Genomic DNA, 16,321 nt, shown 5'->3' on the forward strand with positions numbered 1-16,321 from the left:
AATCATCACATTCCGATATCTTTTGCATCTATCGTCTACATATATAAGTTACAAGTGGGCAACCCAACAATAGATGAGAATAAAGCAAAATTAAAGACTCTTGATTGCAAATTGGAGGACAAAATGTATAAAAGGTATCTGGGTTTAGTTCATCAGAAAGAAATTAAAACAAACTTTGGATTGAAGAAGGATGATAAAAGCAAAATGGATCTTATCCTTGCAACTGATGTCACCAGAAAATTAAGATAATGATGAGGAAATAATTTACACTGAAATTTGATCCTTACACGAGGTAATATTTGACCTCAGCAAGAATAGAACTGAAAAAGAATAGTTCAAATTATACGGCCACTCTTCAGATGTCACTGAAGGATTACCCTAGGAACAGCTTATCCCTCTAGTGGCAAGCTAAACACCATAAAGAAGAAAATTTGCAATGAGATCAATGCACTGAACCAGGTGAAATGACACTGTTAAATGTACTAATCACTGCATACAAACATGTTAAGTAACCGTCATGTCATTTATATCCACGTCGCATCATCTTTTCCTCGATAGCAGCTTGCTTATACATACTCATTTAATAATTATAGAATGCCGTATGCTGATCAATATATGTTTTGCCTTGCACCATTTAGCCTTCTCAGCTCCCCGCATTTAACTTATCGATGAGTATCTTGTTCAGAATTACAGGATTAGCCTTACCTTTTGATTCTTTCATCACCTGAAAGTATGATAAGGACATTTCAGAACTTGCAATAGCAAATGTTGGAGTAAAAACTGAAGTCATCTAAGAACATAGGAGAATAGTGGATCTCCTATTATTCACATACCTGACCAGCAAAAAAACCTTGCAACTTAGTTTTGCCCCCACGATACTGTTGAAGCTGCTTGGGATTCTCTGCAAGAACCTTATCCACCAATGCTTCTATTGCAGCTGGATCTACTATCTGTAGATCCAATAACAAGATATGAGCTCTTGCAGAACTAAACCATAATTCTGTAAGATGATCCTTAGTGTCGACTATTTTGGGATTTGATCATTGACCACAACTATAACAGAATCAAGAATTTTAATCAAAATAATGTTATTATAATATTATAGAGATATAATGCTACAGATGTTCATTTACATGAACCGAATATTGAAGAACAGTAATAAGGAATTGTTCTAGTGTTCCTATGCTTAAAATGTTATGCAAGAACAGTCTACAGAATCCAAGAATCAAACCAAAATTTTGCGTGTCGATAGAGATGGAATGCATAGTGAAATGTGACACAGAGAACAAATGTAGGGAGTTCATGTCAATAATTTAAAAAGATTTACCTGAACCAAATCTTTCTCCTTTATCAATGATTTAACAGTTCCACCTTTGGATATAAGCTCAGTTAATATCTGCAAGTCACAGATTATTAATTCTTGAACAACAGGACCTATTAGAATTGAACATTTGGGGGCCTAGATTAAGTGGCAAAATAAAAATAATACCTCCTTCCCTATCTTTCCACTAATAGTTCCCTTTTTAATGGAAGCTATTAGTTCAGAGAGTTCTTGAGGTGTTAGTTTGATTTCACTAATTGAAAGCCTTTCATTTTTCAGAAAAGCTGCAATATCACCCATAATCCAATTGGCAGCCAACTTTGCATCAGCACCTTTCCCAACAGCAGCATCAAAAAAATCAGCAACCTGAAAAATAATCATTGCAGTTTGACGCTTAACAGATATTATGGAAAATAATCTTAAATGTTGTAAGAACTATAAATTTATTGAAGAGACTTACACTGTTATCATTAGCAAGGAAGAGAACATCTTGCATACTGAGTCCCATTTCCTCATAACGTCTACGCTTTGCTTCGGGTAGTTCAGGCAGTGACTGACGAATTTGGTCAACATACTCCTCAAAGAGGACAACTTCAGGAAGGTCAGGCTCAGGAAAATATCTGTAATCAGCAAGCCCTTCCTTCTTTCGCATTGTAACAGTTTTCTGAATAAGCAATTTGAAAACAAACCAAATAAACTACACCAATGAAGCAAAAATGAGCCTGTAATAAATACAACAAAAGCAAACACTGGTATAAACCTGAGCACCATCATCCCAAAGGCGAGTTTCTTGGACAATTTGGTCAAGCTGGCCCTGATTATTAAGAAGAATCTGCCTTGAAATCTCAAAATCTATTGCACGGTTCATTGCAGAAAAAGAATTCATGTTTTTTATTTCGACCTGCCAACAAAGTAACAAAAAGCATTTCATATATCATTTCTAGGATAAATGAATTACTCTTCTTCGTATGCTGGAAATAATAAAAAATAAGAACTTGCAAGAGAAAATTACTTAATCTGTTCCAAAATAGTCTCTCCGACGATTATCAATGTTTTCCTCATCATGACTTACAAAGAGATGTAAGTTAACAGGTAACCAAAAAAAAAAAAATTCAGTTCCAATGGTCATTTCAAATAATATAGGCTAGTGGCAGTGAATGTATGATTAAGTTCTGGATGCAGATAACCTAATAACTGAGTCCAATTTCCTCAATTGTAATGTCAAATTCATGTGAATTTATTCAAATTCAGAACTCCAGAGAACTGAAACTGTACTTCCTGTTCAGGAGGTTTTTGCAAATGAGAAAACTATCCAGATTACTCTTTTCTTGTACCCTCGTTCATTTGTTAATGATCACTAGGACTGCTAATTGTCATCTAATGCAATCATATGAAATAAGAAAGGACCGCTGTGAGTTGTACAAATTATTGTATTAGAATTAGGTTAGTTGAAAGATTGAGATCCAGTTACCTTTGTCCCAAACTCCAGTTGTCCAACTGGTCGAACAGAAACATTTACATCACAGCGAAGAGAACCCTCCTGCATATTTCCATTACTCACCCCCAAATACCTAACTAGCCGCTGTAACTCAGCGGCATACTCAGCAGCCTCAATTCCAGTTCTCATATCTGGCTCAGAGACAATCTCAAGCAAAGGTACCCCTGCTCTATTGAGGTCAACCTGCAGTACAATCAGTATTCTCTCAATTGATTACGAGCATTTTGGAGCTTGCCAAAGGAAGAAATAGCTGATAAGTATTAAGTTGACAGAAGATGTGCAATGAGAATAAGTAGTGTTAGTGTACCTGAGAGTAGCTTCCAGACTCAGAATGAAGTAGCTTCCCGGCATCTTCTTCCATATGAACCCTGGTTATCCCAAACCTCCTATGCCCACCACCAAACTCTAGTGGAAGATCCACATCAATGTAGCCTCTCTTTGCTATGGGCATATCAAATTGAGATATTTGATAGCCTTTTGGAAGGTCGGGATAGAAATACTGCTTCCTATCAAACTTGGAAGTCATAGATAACTCACAATTGAGTGCAAGACCCAATTTCACGGCAAACTCAACAACTTTCGAGTTCACAATCGGCAGTGTTCCAGGGTGCCCCATACATATGGGGCAGATAGTTGTGTTGGGCTGTGAACCATAGAGGTAGGGGCAGTTGCAGAAAGCCTTGGTAAGGGTAGAAAGCTGAACATGAGTTTCTATCCCAATGACAGCTTCGTATCCTTGCATCTTTTGCTCTGACAATTCTTTGGTAGCCATTTGGATAGATTTTGTTCTGCTTTCATTTGTCTGGAGACTCTCTGCACGCACATTAGACAGTGTATTTGGGCGTTGCAGTGTGCAGAAAAGAGCACCATTTCTTCTGGAAAGTAGAGTTGATGAATGGAAGAAAAGATAGTTGGTTCTGATTCCTCGGAAAAGGATCAAAGCCATAATAACCAGTGATCACATGAAGCCTGCTCCAAAGAAGAACATATTAAGTCAATTAGCAAGCCAGAAGAAGCATCAAAAGATGAAATCTTGTACAATAAATTCTCTGGTAACTAAATTTCATCTCTACTATAACCAATGCACGTCCAGAAACAGAAGAAAAGTTGGGATTTTGGAGGAAGCCCACTTGATAACTTGGTCTCGCATTGCATCTTTTATCAGTAGTTGAAAGGAAAGCAGAGAAAAATTTAGTTACCAAATGAACTCCAAATGTTCTCTTTCCGTTTTCCTCTGTGTTAATTCTCCCAACTAAAATACACATAAAATCCATCATCAAGAGCAGAATATAAATTAAAAGGTGAGGTTTTCACGAAGATCCAAGTGATAATCCATTACAGAAAATCTATTCTTGGGGAAAAAGAAAAAAAAGGTAGAGGAGAAAAGAAGAAATAGATGTCGGGAGAACCCAAAAGTACTTGTTCCGAGAGACTTACAACAAGAGGAAGAAGGAGCGCGAAAAAAGTTCTTTGGATTCAAGGTGTGGATAGAACTCCACTTCCACACGAACGGCGATGAATCTTATCGCCCCCTCCTTTCGTCCTCGAGCTTCGTCGGGTTTCGCGGCGTTCGCATTTGATCGACAAATATGCGGGCCGAAATCAACCCATTGCGACGGGTACAGTCGTACAACAGAGCGGCCCAGATAAGGCCAGATCCAGAACTTTAATGGGCCTTACCCAGTTCAAAAATGGGTGTGTGTGTGTGTATACATACATATATATTCTAACCGTTAACTTATGGATGAAAAATAAAAATAAAAATCTAAGAATATAATTATTTAAAACATTTTTAATATTTTAGTGGATCTATGTGCCACTAAAAAAGATAATAGAACAGGTCAAAGTGTAATTAACTCTTAAAATAATAAAATTATAGGGTTGAAACTGCAATGAATATATAATACTTACTAAGTGTAAAATGAAAGTTTTTTTATTTCTTTATAGTAAATTGACATTTGCAAATACGTCCTTATGTTATTTTTTATTGAATAATATTATGTTGAAAAAGATACTTGTATAACATAATTTTTTTTTTTTTCTTATCAATAAATGTAGGAGAACAAAGTGAAGCAAATAAATCGGAGAGCAACACTGGCACCACTAGTTCTACCGAGAGGTATAATCGACCCAATCCCTGATTAACTTGAATTAAAATCAATTTTAAACCTAAGTTTGAATTGAAATATATATATTTTTTAGGAGAACGACTAAAGCAAATGGGTCCACAGCAGCAACATCAGCACCGCAACGGATACAAATTACAAGAGCAAATATAATATTGGCAGGTTTCTAAGCAATCTAAAGCCCAAGATTACTAGTTCCTAATCTTAGCCCAGATAATTTGCAAAAGTGGGCCCTAAGCTTGTCCCCAATTAACTAATAAATAATAAAGTATAACTTATGGATGGCAAAATCCAAAGGCCATTTCTCAATGGAGGGCTGCTCAGAGTTTGAGAATTCTAAAGTCAATAGGGAATCTGAAGCTTGGAATCACTCGAATATAAAATATTTCCTCTGACACACCTCGTGGATATTTCCTCTCTAGACTATGATATTAATATGTTTGTAGATCGTGTGATTAGAATTAATAATAAAAGTGTTGGATTTTGTAGAATTAATTTGTTTAATATGTATGCCGATCATCGAAAGATACGACGAATAGATATGCAGGAAAAAGCCCGATAAGATGGATTTATCCGAGGATAGTTTCGTAAATTTGCCTGGATTTGGCGCGTGCGTCGCGCCGCGGGCCGCGGTGTCTTCTCTTGCCGTCTAAGCGACGTCGTTACTCGGAAGAGCGCGAGTTACGTACGCGTAACAGCTTACCTAAAAAGAGCGTGAGAATATCAACTTTTTACCTTAAAAAGAACTTTTTCTCTTCTCTCAATCCACCACTGTGGCCGTCCGATGCCAGGAGTGTCTCCCACAGCGACTGCATCTGGACCACTCATCTGTGGGACCCAACTTGCCAAAGTTATAATCGACATTGCAAATGGTAGCTGAGATATATATAAACCCTCAACAAGATATCCAGACATGTCAACAAATATTATAAGAAAAATATTATAAAAGCCGTATAATTTGAGCGGACAAAATCGAAGACATCAGACTGACCTACATAAAATCAGCTCACACCGTATCCCAACTCGATATAATCTTTGCATTCAATAGCCATTCACTAAAACATTCTTGCAACAAGGTACATCCGTTAGCTAAGATAATAATAATAATAACTTGTCGTAAATTATAATTAGGCCAACCTTGCTAAGTATAACAAAAATATAGTAGTAGTTACTTTATGCATGTAGTGGTAGGTCCTCGTATCATTAACACGGCTGCATGCTGTAGTACTCATGGATATAAAAGCAAGCCAGAGAGAGAGAGAGAGAGAGAGAGAGAGAGAGAAGGGTTGTCTGATTGTCTCTGGTCCACGAAAGACACTAAAAATGATAAGTAATTAATTAAAAATAGGCAGGAAGGAAAGAATGGAAGCCTCTTTGGCTTGCCCAAAAGATTCACCAAAGACTTTCTCTCTTTTCTTAGCTTAGTAGCTTAGCTTTCCTCGCCTTCCACTCCAAACTCCTAGAACCCCCAAGATGGCAATATAAAAACGAATAAAAGACGACGCCCACCTATGCCAGTGCACTGTTATAAGGCAAGCCCACCGTCTTTATGGGGGTAATATTTATGTCTCTCAGCTCTCCCATTCAAGTTGTCATTAAGATTTTAGGTTGGTAGGTCAAGCTTTATTTAATTATACTGTGGCTTGAAGCCTCCCTCTCTCCCATCCTCTCCTTTGATACTTTTAACTCAGTTTATAGCTATAAGATTTGATCGATTCAACTAAACTGAGGACAACGCATGTTGTTGGGAAAAGGAGTTCTCGATGACTCTTTCCAGTAACTGAAATATTGTCGTAATGTTTGGATTTCTCAATCAGACCTTTCATTTTATGTGGTGTGATCATATAAAACGGGAAAGAAATAAAAGTCTTTCTATATTAGTTTGTGTGGTAAATGGAGAATCCCAATGAAATAAATCAAAATCAATTATATTTATAACATTCTTTATTTGGCATTATGACCGTATTTCCTTCACTCGTTTTACAGGTGCAACTGCATAAAGATTAGCTTTGATGGGCACGGTCATGATTGTGGCTTCCATCTACAAGTTGTAATGCAATTAAAGAAGGCCTCAGAGAGAGAGAGAGAGAGAATATATATCCAACTCTACCAAGAATAAGCAAGTTAGAGGAGAGGTCCTTTTCCTTGGCTCCTGTGATGTTTAGGATAGCTCTGATTCATGTGCGGTCTTTGTTATTAATACTACTTGTTAGAGATTTTAAAGGACCTCCTCCTCCTCTTCTCTTCGATCTATCTGTCTGTCTATTTGAGCACTAAAACATATGTTGCTTTGAAAGGGGAAGTAGAGGAGAGGTAGCTCAATGTCTTCTTCCCTCCAATCTATCGCTTCCCTTCTTCTTCTACTACTACTACTCGTCTTCATAGATGGTGATGGGAAAAAGGGCGTCTTGGCTTCTAATTCTACTAGCAGTAGGCGATTTTCCACTCTTAAGTTGGCTAGAATTCAGAGACACTTGGAAAAGATCAACAAACCAGCAGCGAGATCCATTGAGGTAACTGCACAAGTCCAATTATATGATTCAAATTTACCCATTGTTTTGAAATAACGTTGACGTGGTTTCTTCTTTACTTTTGTGTAGAGTCCTGATGGAGATACCATCGACTGCGTTCCCCAGCACAAGCAACCAGCCCTTGATCATCCTCTTCTAAAAGATCACAACATTCAGGTTCAATCTACTTTCCACTTGATCACCATGAAGAGCCTCTCAAGATATATACATACATATATATATATATGTTCCTCTATTAGCTAAGATTTGATTATCTTGTGAATTGTTATACAGACAGTAGCACCTAAGATGCCGAAGTTCCAAGGCGGCCGACAGCCGAGGAACTACACCACGGCGGCGGCGGCCAGAAGGGCTTGGCAAGCGTGGCACCACGTCGGACACTGCCCGAAGGGCACGGTGCCGATACGAAGAACAAGAATGGACGATGTCCTCCGGGCCAAATCTTTGTTCCACTATGGCAAGAAGCAAGCCAAGGTTTCAGTTGCTAGGTCTACTGATGCTCCTGATGTGGTCAGTGGCAATGGCCATGAGGTATGATATATTATCTCATGTTCCTTTTTTTCTCTCTCAATTTTTAACAATTATTGGAAGAAGTTAGCCTAGAGCTAATGGAAGGAACATTCAAAGGTTATACTGTTCTAGACTTCAAAACAAAGCAATGAAGTCCATTGAGAAGGTTGGTGGGAAGAGGAACTGAGTAATAAATGGTGGTCATTTCTATTTCTCCATTTCCTTGCAATTCACATTAAAACCTTTTACCCTCTATGATGGTTGAGCTCAGAAGAGCATGGCATTGAATGAACTCCATGGCATTCAATTGCGTAGTGGAGGAAGCTATCATGGCTATATTTCTTTTTACACCTATTACATATACATACGTATATATATACATATATATACTGATTTATTTTGACCTTGTATTGGTATACATAGCATGCAATAGCATACACTGGGTCAGATACAGGAGAAGTCTATGGGGCAAAAGCTACTATTAACGTCTGGGAACCATCCATTCAAGTGGCAAACGAGTTTAGTCTTTCTCAGATCTGGATTCTCTCGGGATCATTTGATGGCTCAGATCTCAATAGCATCGAAGCTGGATGGCAGGTAATAATTTCTATTTTTTTTTCCTTCTTCTCTTTGAAGTTTGCACCTTATAAATCTTGGTATCTTATCCTAAGTTCATAATAAATGAATGCCATATCAAATAATTCCTTACTCAATTCAGAATATAATTATTACCATAACAAGTATCTGATCCTTTCTAGACCCACTTCTTTTTAGAAGTCAAATAAAGATGGTTTTTGCCAAACTTATTTCAATGCAAAACTTAGAGGACTAGTGAGCACAGTGCCATTGACATTTAATCACACCACCATTCATGGAGAAATTGGCAGAAGAACTTTTAAGACCTTTCTAATCCTTTGCCTAATCACATGGTATATATATTAGATGTTTAAGATTAAACTCATTTAATAGAGCTATTTATTGTTATCCAATGAGATGATCAGAGTGGTAGCACATGGGTGCCATAAATGTGATGATGCATAAGGTCAGATAATAATGTGCTTTACATGTATAATAATAATAATGTCAAAGCAACATAGAAATATTAAAATCCTTAAGTGAAAACCTTATTGCATACTTAATGATGCCAAGGCCTATTTAGAAGATCTTTGCCAGCAACATAGATGACATCCATCATCTAATCTCTCTTACTCATGATCATGATACCCCACAACAGCATCATTGCCATGTTCACAATCTGACCAAGTTAATAATTTCAAAGGCATATCTACTAACATCACTCAGGAACCCTTGGTTACCTTAGTAACTCTATCTTCCTACATATCCACATTAGGGAAAAAGATTGAAGTCAGACCACTCAATTAATTGCTGAGTCCTTGTTCAGAATCATCATAAAGAATAATCAAGGAATACTGGTGCAGAGTACCTTTCATCATCAAAGATATGCCCCATGCATGAGATTGCTGAGGACCTAATAGGATGGTCCAACTAACCTTCAAGACATCTAAAGAATTGATTCAGAGTTGGATATAGGACACTTGAAAATCCTTCTGTAGAACAATTTGGAGTCACTTGAAGTTAGTAAAATTTGGAATGGTCATCTGAAGCTTTGTATTTCTTTCTAGTCAGGTCAGCCCTGAGCTTTATGGAGACAGCAGGCCAAGGCTGTTCACATATTGGACGGTGAGAAATCCAAAACTTGATTAGATTGCAGCGTTTCTGCAAGCAAAACATATAGATTTCTAATCAAAATGGGATGGCTTGATGGTGAATTCATTGCTAGTTTCATGCTTTTGATGCCACAGAGTGATGCATATCAAGCAACAGGTTGCTACAACATTCTATGTCCAGGATTTGTGCAGACTAACAACAGGATAGCCATTGGAGCAGCGATATCTCCGGTGTCGGAGTACTCCGGCAGCCAATATGACATAACAATCCTCATATGGAAGGTATAAATTTCTAATGTTTTACCATGAATCTAGAGAGCATGGCAATTTTTTCATGCATCCTGTTGTTAGAAGTGGAGTCTTACCATATTATGGCTGTAACAGGGGTAACAAAGTTGCATAACTTTTAATGCATACAACAGCAGTATGACATGGCAGAGAGCCTGAGAAGATTGATTGTACAAACTTACCATTAATTTCTCCACAATGCAATAAATTCTAGCATCTGCCCATAAATGGCATCATAACTGATATACCTACTCTATGCATTATCTACCTAACATATATTTCTCCACCTTCTCTCCATTTGAACGTCAAGTTTGAAAATGTTAGAATTTACGTGCTTAAGAAAAGGGAACTTTAAACTAATAAGAATTGGCAATTAGGCTACAGGACCATGCATTTGATTGACACTGGAAACATAATACTGTTCAGGATCCAAAGCTTGGTAATTGGTGGATGAGCTTTGGGGACAACATGCTTGTTGGTTATTGGCCAGCTGAGCTCTTCACACACCTCTCAGACCATGCAACAATGGTGGAGTGGGGAGGAGAGGTGGTGAACATGAGAACCAATGGCGAGCACACCTCGACGCAAATGGGGTCGGGTCACTTTGCGAGCGATGGCTTTGCGAAGGCGAGCTACTTTCGCAGCCTAGAGATCGTCGACTCCGATAACAGCCTGACTGCAGTGCAATCCATCTCAACTCTTGCAGAGGACACCAATTGCTATGACATCCAGAGTTATTCCAATGCAGACTGGGGGATTCACTTCTACTATGGAGGACCTGGGAGCAATCCCAAGTGCCATTGAGTTCATGTTGCTAGTTGCTAGTTGCTAGTTGCTATTCTTTCTTTCTTGGAGTGAGGTTGATCACCAAGCCTCACTACACTAGTCTGATATGAATGTACTAATCCAGCGGTCTTTCTAAGTTTCTTAATTATTTTGAACCCCATGGCAACTGCTATGGGGGTTTTGTCCCTCTTTTTGTTGCAACTAGTATCTCATACATAATATATATATATATATTGTGCAAAGTTATTCTTCGATCAGTCTGAGAAGTTTTCACACCGCATCTGACAAAAGTAATGGAAATTAACAAAGGACTATATTTTCCAACCAGTTGACATCAAAAGCTTAAACCACATGCTTAATTAGAAACATCTTATAGAGAGGTATAGGTAGGTCAATACTGGTGGCAAATGACTTTTGTTCCTCCTCACTAGTCTCGTTTTCTTTCTTTTTTTTTGGTTACAATATCAAGAAGAACAGCTGGTATTCTGGGTACAAACAGTCTCTGTACACTCCTTTAAATTTCTTTCTGATAAGAATAACAATGCAGAATATATGGCATTTGGACTCATTACTGAGACTTGGGAGTGCAGTTAGAGTCTTCCTCACTCAATCCTTAATTAAGTAACGTAGGCCCATATGCCCATGGAAACAAAATTTACTACTAAGTGGGCATGGCTTTCCGGACCTGGTTGCTGTCAGGCAAAGAAATAAACTAGTAATGTCAAAGTCAAGGCCAGGTGAGGAGGGTTGGGAAGCACGACAAACAGCTCTGATTAATTACCAATGGTTGTGGGAGTGAATGCTGAAGTTAATAGATTAGTACCTTTGTGTGTAGGTGGGGCAGAGACAGCAATATGCTGTCAGGTTTGTGGGGCTTTGGGGTGGGTTCTTAAAAGTTTAATGGCTACTTGCCTTGATGTGGAGAAGTGTGTTATTGGGGAGAAGAGAGGAAGAGAAAGTGGAACAGGAGAAAAGACGTGGTGAAGTGTGTAGGTAGATGCTTTCTCGCTGTTGTTTTGTTTCTCTCATTCTGTTCTTTCTTCAATCATCATAGCAAATGAGTTCAAAAAATTAATATAGCTCGTGTGATTTTAGGAATAATAAGAACATTCACCGAATTATGAAAGTTGTGCCGCATCCGGCGACGAGATTATCATCGCCGCAGACTTCAATGGTGGTGACTCAGGTAAGAGAAAGCCCATATCAAACATCACCTTAAGGACAAACCCGGCGACTGCATTACTATCGGTGACGAGTTCTAACTCAACAAGCAGAGAAGCCCAATAACTAGTTGATGGGCTGACCGTGATATAGTAGTAGTTTGGGCCCTCATCAAGAGAGGAAATGGAAGCCCGTGACGAACATCTTCTTACGACCGAAGCCGGCGGCTTCATTATTTGTCGGTGACGAGTCCTACTGATTGCCGTCCATAGGGAAAGAAGCACAGCGACTGGCTTATGATCAGAAAAGGCCTGGCACGAACATTTCGGGCCAGTTCTAGCCTGTTCAGAAGGGTACTCATAATTAAGTGTGAGTGACCCTATGATCTTTATCTCTATCTCAATGAGTATTTATCTCTATCTGATGACGAGTAATTGGTCATTACAGGCCCTGCAACGGTGCCACCTAGAAAATCCCCCACATTTCAATGGAGCTCAAGACAAATGAAGCAGTTTAGCCTTTTTACTTTTCCCAATTCGATTGTAATTAATAAATGCCTTACCTGATATGAGCAATCAAAACCTACTTTGTGATACAAGGAAACTACTACAACTACTATAACGAAGGTCAAAAGTGAAATATATGTATATATATATATTGGCAGAGTGACCTCAAATATTCGATACTAACTTTCCCTCATTCGAAACTCAAATAAAGGGTACACAAGCAAGATGAAAAATGAAACCCCCCAAAAATTATTGACTAACCATGAGAAACTGCAGACACCAAAAGCCAAAAGCATAATAATCATGCAAATTCTACCTGCAGCTTTAGCATTGTGGTGAAGACGATAAATATTTACAATTAGTAGTTTTCAAGAAAGCATAAGAACAGTTATCTCTCAAAGAAAATAGAAATAAGGCAGCATTTGGTGACTTAGATCAGAAAAGTTTCAAATAGATCGAGAACTGGAAGTGATGAGGAAGCAGCACTGAAACTAATAAAAGAAAAGGAAGATTATAAGAATGAGAAAATTCCACAAAAATCTAACATTTAGTTACCATAAGCAAGTCAATAGTATATCTGGCGACGATTAAAAAGATACTCCTTGAGTTGACAAAACGCTCAAAACAAATAAGTAACAACATTCCACAACTTCCAAAAAGCCCAAAAGGGGGGGGTAAAGACCTAGTAAGATGAAATAATGGCAGCTTAGTAACCACCCTTCAGATCATTAACCACATCATATGGAATAGGAGTGACGGTCTCGAGTGTAGCACACTCAACCATGAAACCAGGTTTGGGAGCTTCAGGTTGCCGCTTCGTGCTGATAACTTCACCGCGTGCCTTGGCTTCTGCTTTCAGCTGATCATTCTTTTTCTTCCTCAACTGGAAATCTTCGGTGCATCGGGAAGGCAGGACATGCTCCACACGAACATGAATCCTCTTCCTGATAATTCTATTACCAACCTGACCAATTACAAGTATCCAGCGAAATTATAATTAACAAGCCAGTACAGTAAAGAAGCTGACGAGTAAAAGATGAACACCTCTAGAAAACGAATTACTAATTCACATCCTCTGATGAACTGGTTTGATATAATTTACATGTGAAACCAACAGATGCAACCACTCTCCCCTCACATTCATTTAGGTACTATACGACTAAAGAAAATAAATATTTTTTCAGAGAAATCAAATTACAAAATTTACAGGAAAAACATAAAAGGTCACAAATTAAGAGTTGATAGTTGACAAACATTTCACAAACTAAAAGTTCTAAAAGAAAATTTTAGTAGAATACTAAGACAATCAAGCAAGATAACTTTGGATGCAGACAATTCAAACCAACTGAAGTAAATCTAGATATCTTGTTTACCACATAGCAGTTAGCATAAATCAAAATAAAAGTTAGCATGTAAAGAAGTTAAATTCATCTTATACAAACATAGGTGATGAAGAATTAAAATTGATCTCCCAGATAGTGTCTTCTATAGGAGTCCAAGAGGACATCAAATAACTAGCTATAACGGATTGTTATCTGCAACAAGTAACTGTCTATCCATCATTTTATTTATGAATTCTCCGTATCCTTTAATCCCCCTCAACTGTCTATTTTTGAACTCTTGCATCTTCAATCGCTTAGCATTAGGTTTTTAATGCTACAAAAGAGCCAAAACAAGGTAACAGGAATTTTGAGTCGAGTTCTTCGATCCATCGTCACAGTTAATTACTTCGTATAGAAATCTAAACAGGATAAAACGGTCGTTTAAACATATGTCCAGTCTTTTTTGGCTTCCTTTTCAATCAAATCTGTCTAAACTTTTCTCTTATATCTCTAGGCATTCATAGAAGCAACACCTCAATCAACCAATCAAAATACCTTCCACTCCTAACGAGATTAAAAAAATCTACATCCCAATGCAGGCATCTATAGAAATCCTTCTACTTCCACTATATTGCTCACAGAAGTCAAGAACTCCCGCCGATCTTACTGTAACTGACTAATCCGACCTCGAATTCGAATCAAAACACTAATCACTGGTAAGTTATACCACCAACATCGAATCAAACCAAAATCCTAATATCGAAGAAAGATCTCAGCTATTATTCCGGCATCCATCTCGATCTGACCAAATTAACGCTACTGATTCGAATCAAAATCTAAACACATACCTGTTTGTTGATCTCGACACCGATGGCGCGCTTGGTGACGTTCCAGACTTGTCCCGTGCGGCCGTGGTAGAACTTGTGGGGCATGCCCTTGTGGACGGCGCCGTTAACCTTGACGTCGACGTAGTCCCCGATCTTGAACGTCCGCAGGTAAGTCGTCAAGGGGATGTAACCCTTCTTGCGGAAAGGTCGGGCGAAGAGATCTCGAGTCCGAGAACGGAGACCATGGCCGGCCGGCATCGCCGCCTAGGGTTTTGGTAGTGGAGGCGCGAAAGAGAGAAAAGAGTGAAGACGAGATAGGGTTTGGGAACCTTTGGGCTATTTATAAGGAGACTATGTGAGTAGTCCTTTTTACCCCTCTCTCTTGGTCTTTGCATTTAGATCCAAGGAATTCCCCGGCCTTGTTGAAGGTCCAAAGCCCAACAACTATGTACGGCAACGGGTTATCGGGTCGGATCTATGGCGGATCTAATGTCACGGATTTGGAACCTCAACTTCTCTTTGGATTCTCTCTCTCTTAAAATTAAAAAGTGAATCTTCGAAAGGTTTCTATGCAATTGATAATTGTATTTTCTTAGTTGGGCTGGCTTAAATATTTAATTTTAACGCAAAAAGTGAAGAAAAAACAATTATTTCATATGAAACTAGAATTAAATTTATTCTGATATTTATGATTGCTGAAGATTTTTGAAACAATTTAGTTTCAATATTTCCAACATAGAGTTTTAAATCGACTGCAACTTCTCTCTCTCTCTCTCTCTCTCTCTCTCTGAGTTCAATTTTTCTTCCAACTACTCATCAACCTTCTCGGCAGGCAAATTTTGCTTTGATTCCTTCTAGTGTTGCTGAGAATTCTGTGGCTCTGGCGAAGTATATCTATCTCCCTATCCCTTCTTATTCCCTCCTTCTCCATTGCTTCTATTTGTTGTCTGAGTGATTCCATGGAGTCCTCCTTAGCTTTCAATTTCTTCTCAAGTCCTTCGACAAGCACTCCTTGCTCAACTCCCCAGCACAATCTCTCCCCTGCAAAAGAAACCACCGTTGTAAATTAAGGGATAAGTACAGTCTAAAACACTCGTGAATTAACTATTGCTCGCTTTTTATCTCAGAGTAACTTAATTTTACCTTGATGAATTCTCTGAATGAGGTCGTCGAGCTCGGCCTTGATGGCCAGGTAGAGCTGCTTCCACTTCTCGACCGCCGCCTCTCGCCGCGCTTGCTCCGCCTTCATACGCTCTACGAGGAAGTTGGACCGCAACTCCTCCGGAGCACCTGCTGCTAACTTGTCCTCCTCCTCTTCCTTCCATCTGATCAACCTCAGCCTAGCGATCTCCTCCTTGTCCTTCTGCCACTCTTGCATCCACGACTCCTCCTTGCATGCAAACAGCGTTACGTGGTGGTGGAATGCTCGCACCTCTTGCTCTCTCGCATGCCTCATCTCCTCTATCTCTTCCTCCAGGACTTGGATTTTGGCCCTCAAAACTTGGCGTCTCTCATGGTGCTTACTGTTGAACTTGCTAAGTGCAAGACCCATAGCTAGCAACTCTCCTCTATGTGAACACTCTATTGGTTAGTTTTCGCTGGTGATAAGGAGTCGTGAAGAATGTGGTGCTAGTTTGTGATTCTTTGGATGGTGATGGACAAGGAGAAAAGAACACACCATTAAAACCATTAATGGAATTAATTGGGATGCCAAAGTGATGATTAACGTTTGACTAATTGTATTAGACCAGCCCTTG

The 16,321-nt window shown here is 38.8% G+C and overlaps 4 protein-coding genes across 5 annotated transcripts; 1 reads left to right on the forward strand and 3 right to left on the reverse strand.

Moving 5' to 3' along the window:
• Window positions 1-211: 211 nt before the first annotated feature.
• On the reverse strand, window positions 212-4,409 carry LOC140776143 (glutamyl-tRNA(Gln) amidotransferase subunit B, chloroplastic/mitochondrial). Of its 2 annotated transcripts, XM_073119736.1 has the most exons (10): window positions 4,257-4,409; window positions 4,019-4,071; window positions 3,127-3,788; window positions 2,793-3,002; window positions 2,082-2,222; window positions 1,782-1,985; window positions 1,490-1,687; window positions 1,328-1,396; window positions 834-950; window positions 212-724 (listed from the first exon to the last, which is right to left on the reverse strand). In XM_073119736.1, exons 3-10 carry the CDS (start codon window positions 3,763-3,765, stop codon window positions 644-646), a joined length of 1,659 nt encoding a protein of 552 aa, XP_072975837.1. In that variant the 5' UTR covers window positions 3,766-3,788; window positions 4,019-4,071; window positions 4,257-4,409; the 3' UTR covers window positions 212-643. The 2 variants fall into 2 exon arrangements, with proteins under 2 accessions (XP_072975837.1, XP_072975847.1); XM_073119746.1 differs by lacking the exon at window positions 4,019-4,071 and having other exon boundaries at window positions 4,257-4,402.
• Window positions 4,410-6,852: 2,443 nt separating this feature from the next.
• Window positions 6,853-10,936, forward strand: LOC140768382 (protein neprosin-like). Its single transcript, XM_073108640.1, has 7 exons — window positions 6,853-7,458; window positions 7,546-7,632; window positions 7,750-8,007; window positions 8,410-8,583; window positions 9,634-9,687; window positions 9,810-9,956; window positions 10,389-10,936. Exons 1-7 carry the CDS (start codon window positions 7,267-7,269, stop codon window positions 10,764-10,766), a joined length of 1,290 nt encoding a protein of 429 aa, XP_072964741.1. The 5' UTR covers window positions 6,853-7,266; the 3' UTR covers window positions 10,767-10,936.
• Window positions 10,937-12,935: 1,999 nt separating this feature from the next.
• Window positions 12,936-14,877, reverse strand: LOC140776478 (large ribosomal subunit protein eL21z/eL21y-like). The gene is made up of 2 exons (XM_073120204.1): window positions 14,586-14,877; window positions 12,936-13,379 (listed from the first exon to the last, which is right to left on the reverse strand). The coding sequence occupies exons 1-2, from the start codon at window positions 14,820-14,822 to the stop codon at window positions 13,122-13,124; spliced, it is 495 nt and encodes a 164-aa protein (XP_072976305.1). The 5' UTR covers window positions 14,823-14,877; the 3' UTR covers window positions 12,936-13,121.
• Window positions 14,878-15,233: 356 nt separating this feature from the next.
• On the reverse strand, window positions 15,234-16,298 carry LOC140774656 (uncharacterized). Its single transcript, XM_073117736.1, has 2 exons — window positions 15,708-16,298; window positions 15,234-15,605 (listed from the first exon to the last, which is right to left on the reverse strand). Exons 1-2 carry the CDS (start codon window positions 16,114-16,116, stop codon window positions 15,358-15,360), a joined length of 657 nt encoding a protein of 218 aa, XP_072973837.1. The 5' UTR covers window positions 16,117-16,298; the 3' UTR covers window positions 15,234-15,357.
• Window positions 16,299-16,321: the final 23 nt, after the last annotated feature.

Source organism: Typha angustifolia, chromosome 2 (genome assembly GCF_048772165.1).
Source record: "Typha angustifolia cultivar Huaian chromosome 2, ASM4877216v1, whole genome shotgun sequence".
NCBI lineage: Eukaryota > Viridiplantae > Streptophyta > Magnoliopsida > Poales > Typhaceae > Typha > Typha angustifolia.

What these genes read in the sequence shown, in the direction of transcription:
- LOC140776143 (XM_073119736.1), bottom strand. Translation starts at nt 3,765, where the DNA reads ATGGCTTTGATCCTTTTCCGAGGAATCAGAACCAACTATCTTTTCTTC. An exon ending in AACTGGAGTTTGGGACAAAG is followed by an intron (nt 2,223 to 2,792) that starts GTAACTGGATCT and finishes CTTTGTTGGCAG; the next exon opens with GTCGAAATAAAAAACATGAA. An exon ending in AAGGTTTTTTTGCTGGTCAG is followed by an intron (nt 725 to 833) that starts GTATGTGAATAA and finishes TCATACTTTCAG; the next exon opens with GTGATGAAAGAATCAAAAGG.
- LOC140768382 (XM_073108640.1), top strand. Translation starts at nt 7,267, where the DNA reads ATGTCTTCTTCCCTCCAATCTATCGCTTCCCTTCTTCTTCTACTACTA. An exon ending in GCATCGAAGCTGGATGGCAG is followed by an intron (nt 8,584 to 9,633) that starts GTAATAATTTCT and finishes CTTTCTAGTCAG; the next exon opens with GTCAGCCCTGAGCTTTATGG. An exon ending in TAACAATCCTCATATGGAAG is followed by an intron (nt 9,957 to 10,388) that starts GTATAAATTTCT and finishes AATACTGTTCAG; the next exon opens with GATCCAAAGCTTGGTAATTG.
- LOC140776478 (XM_073120204.1), bottom strand. Translation starts at nt 14,822, where the DNA reads ATGCCGGCCGGCCATGGTCTCCGTTCTCGGACTCGAGATCTCTTCGCC. An exon ending in GTGTCGAGATCAACAAACAG is followed by an intron (nt 13,380 to 14,585) that starts GTATGTGTTTAG and finishes GTAATTGGTCAG; the next exon opens with GTTGGTAATAGAATTATCAG.
- LOC140774656 (XM_073117736.1), bottom strand. Translation starts at nt 16,116, where the DNA reads ATGGGTCTTGCACTTAGCAAGTTCAACAGTAAGCACCATGAGAGACGC. An exon ending in CATTCAGAGAATTCATCAAG is followed by an intron (nt 15,606 to 15,707) that starts GTAAAATTAAGT and finishes TTTCTTTTGCAG; the next exon opens with GGGAGAGATTGTGCTGGGGA.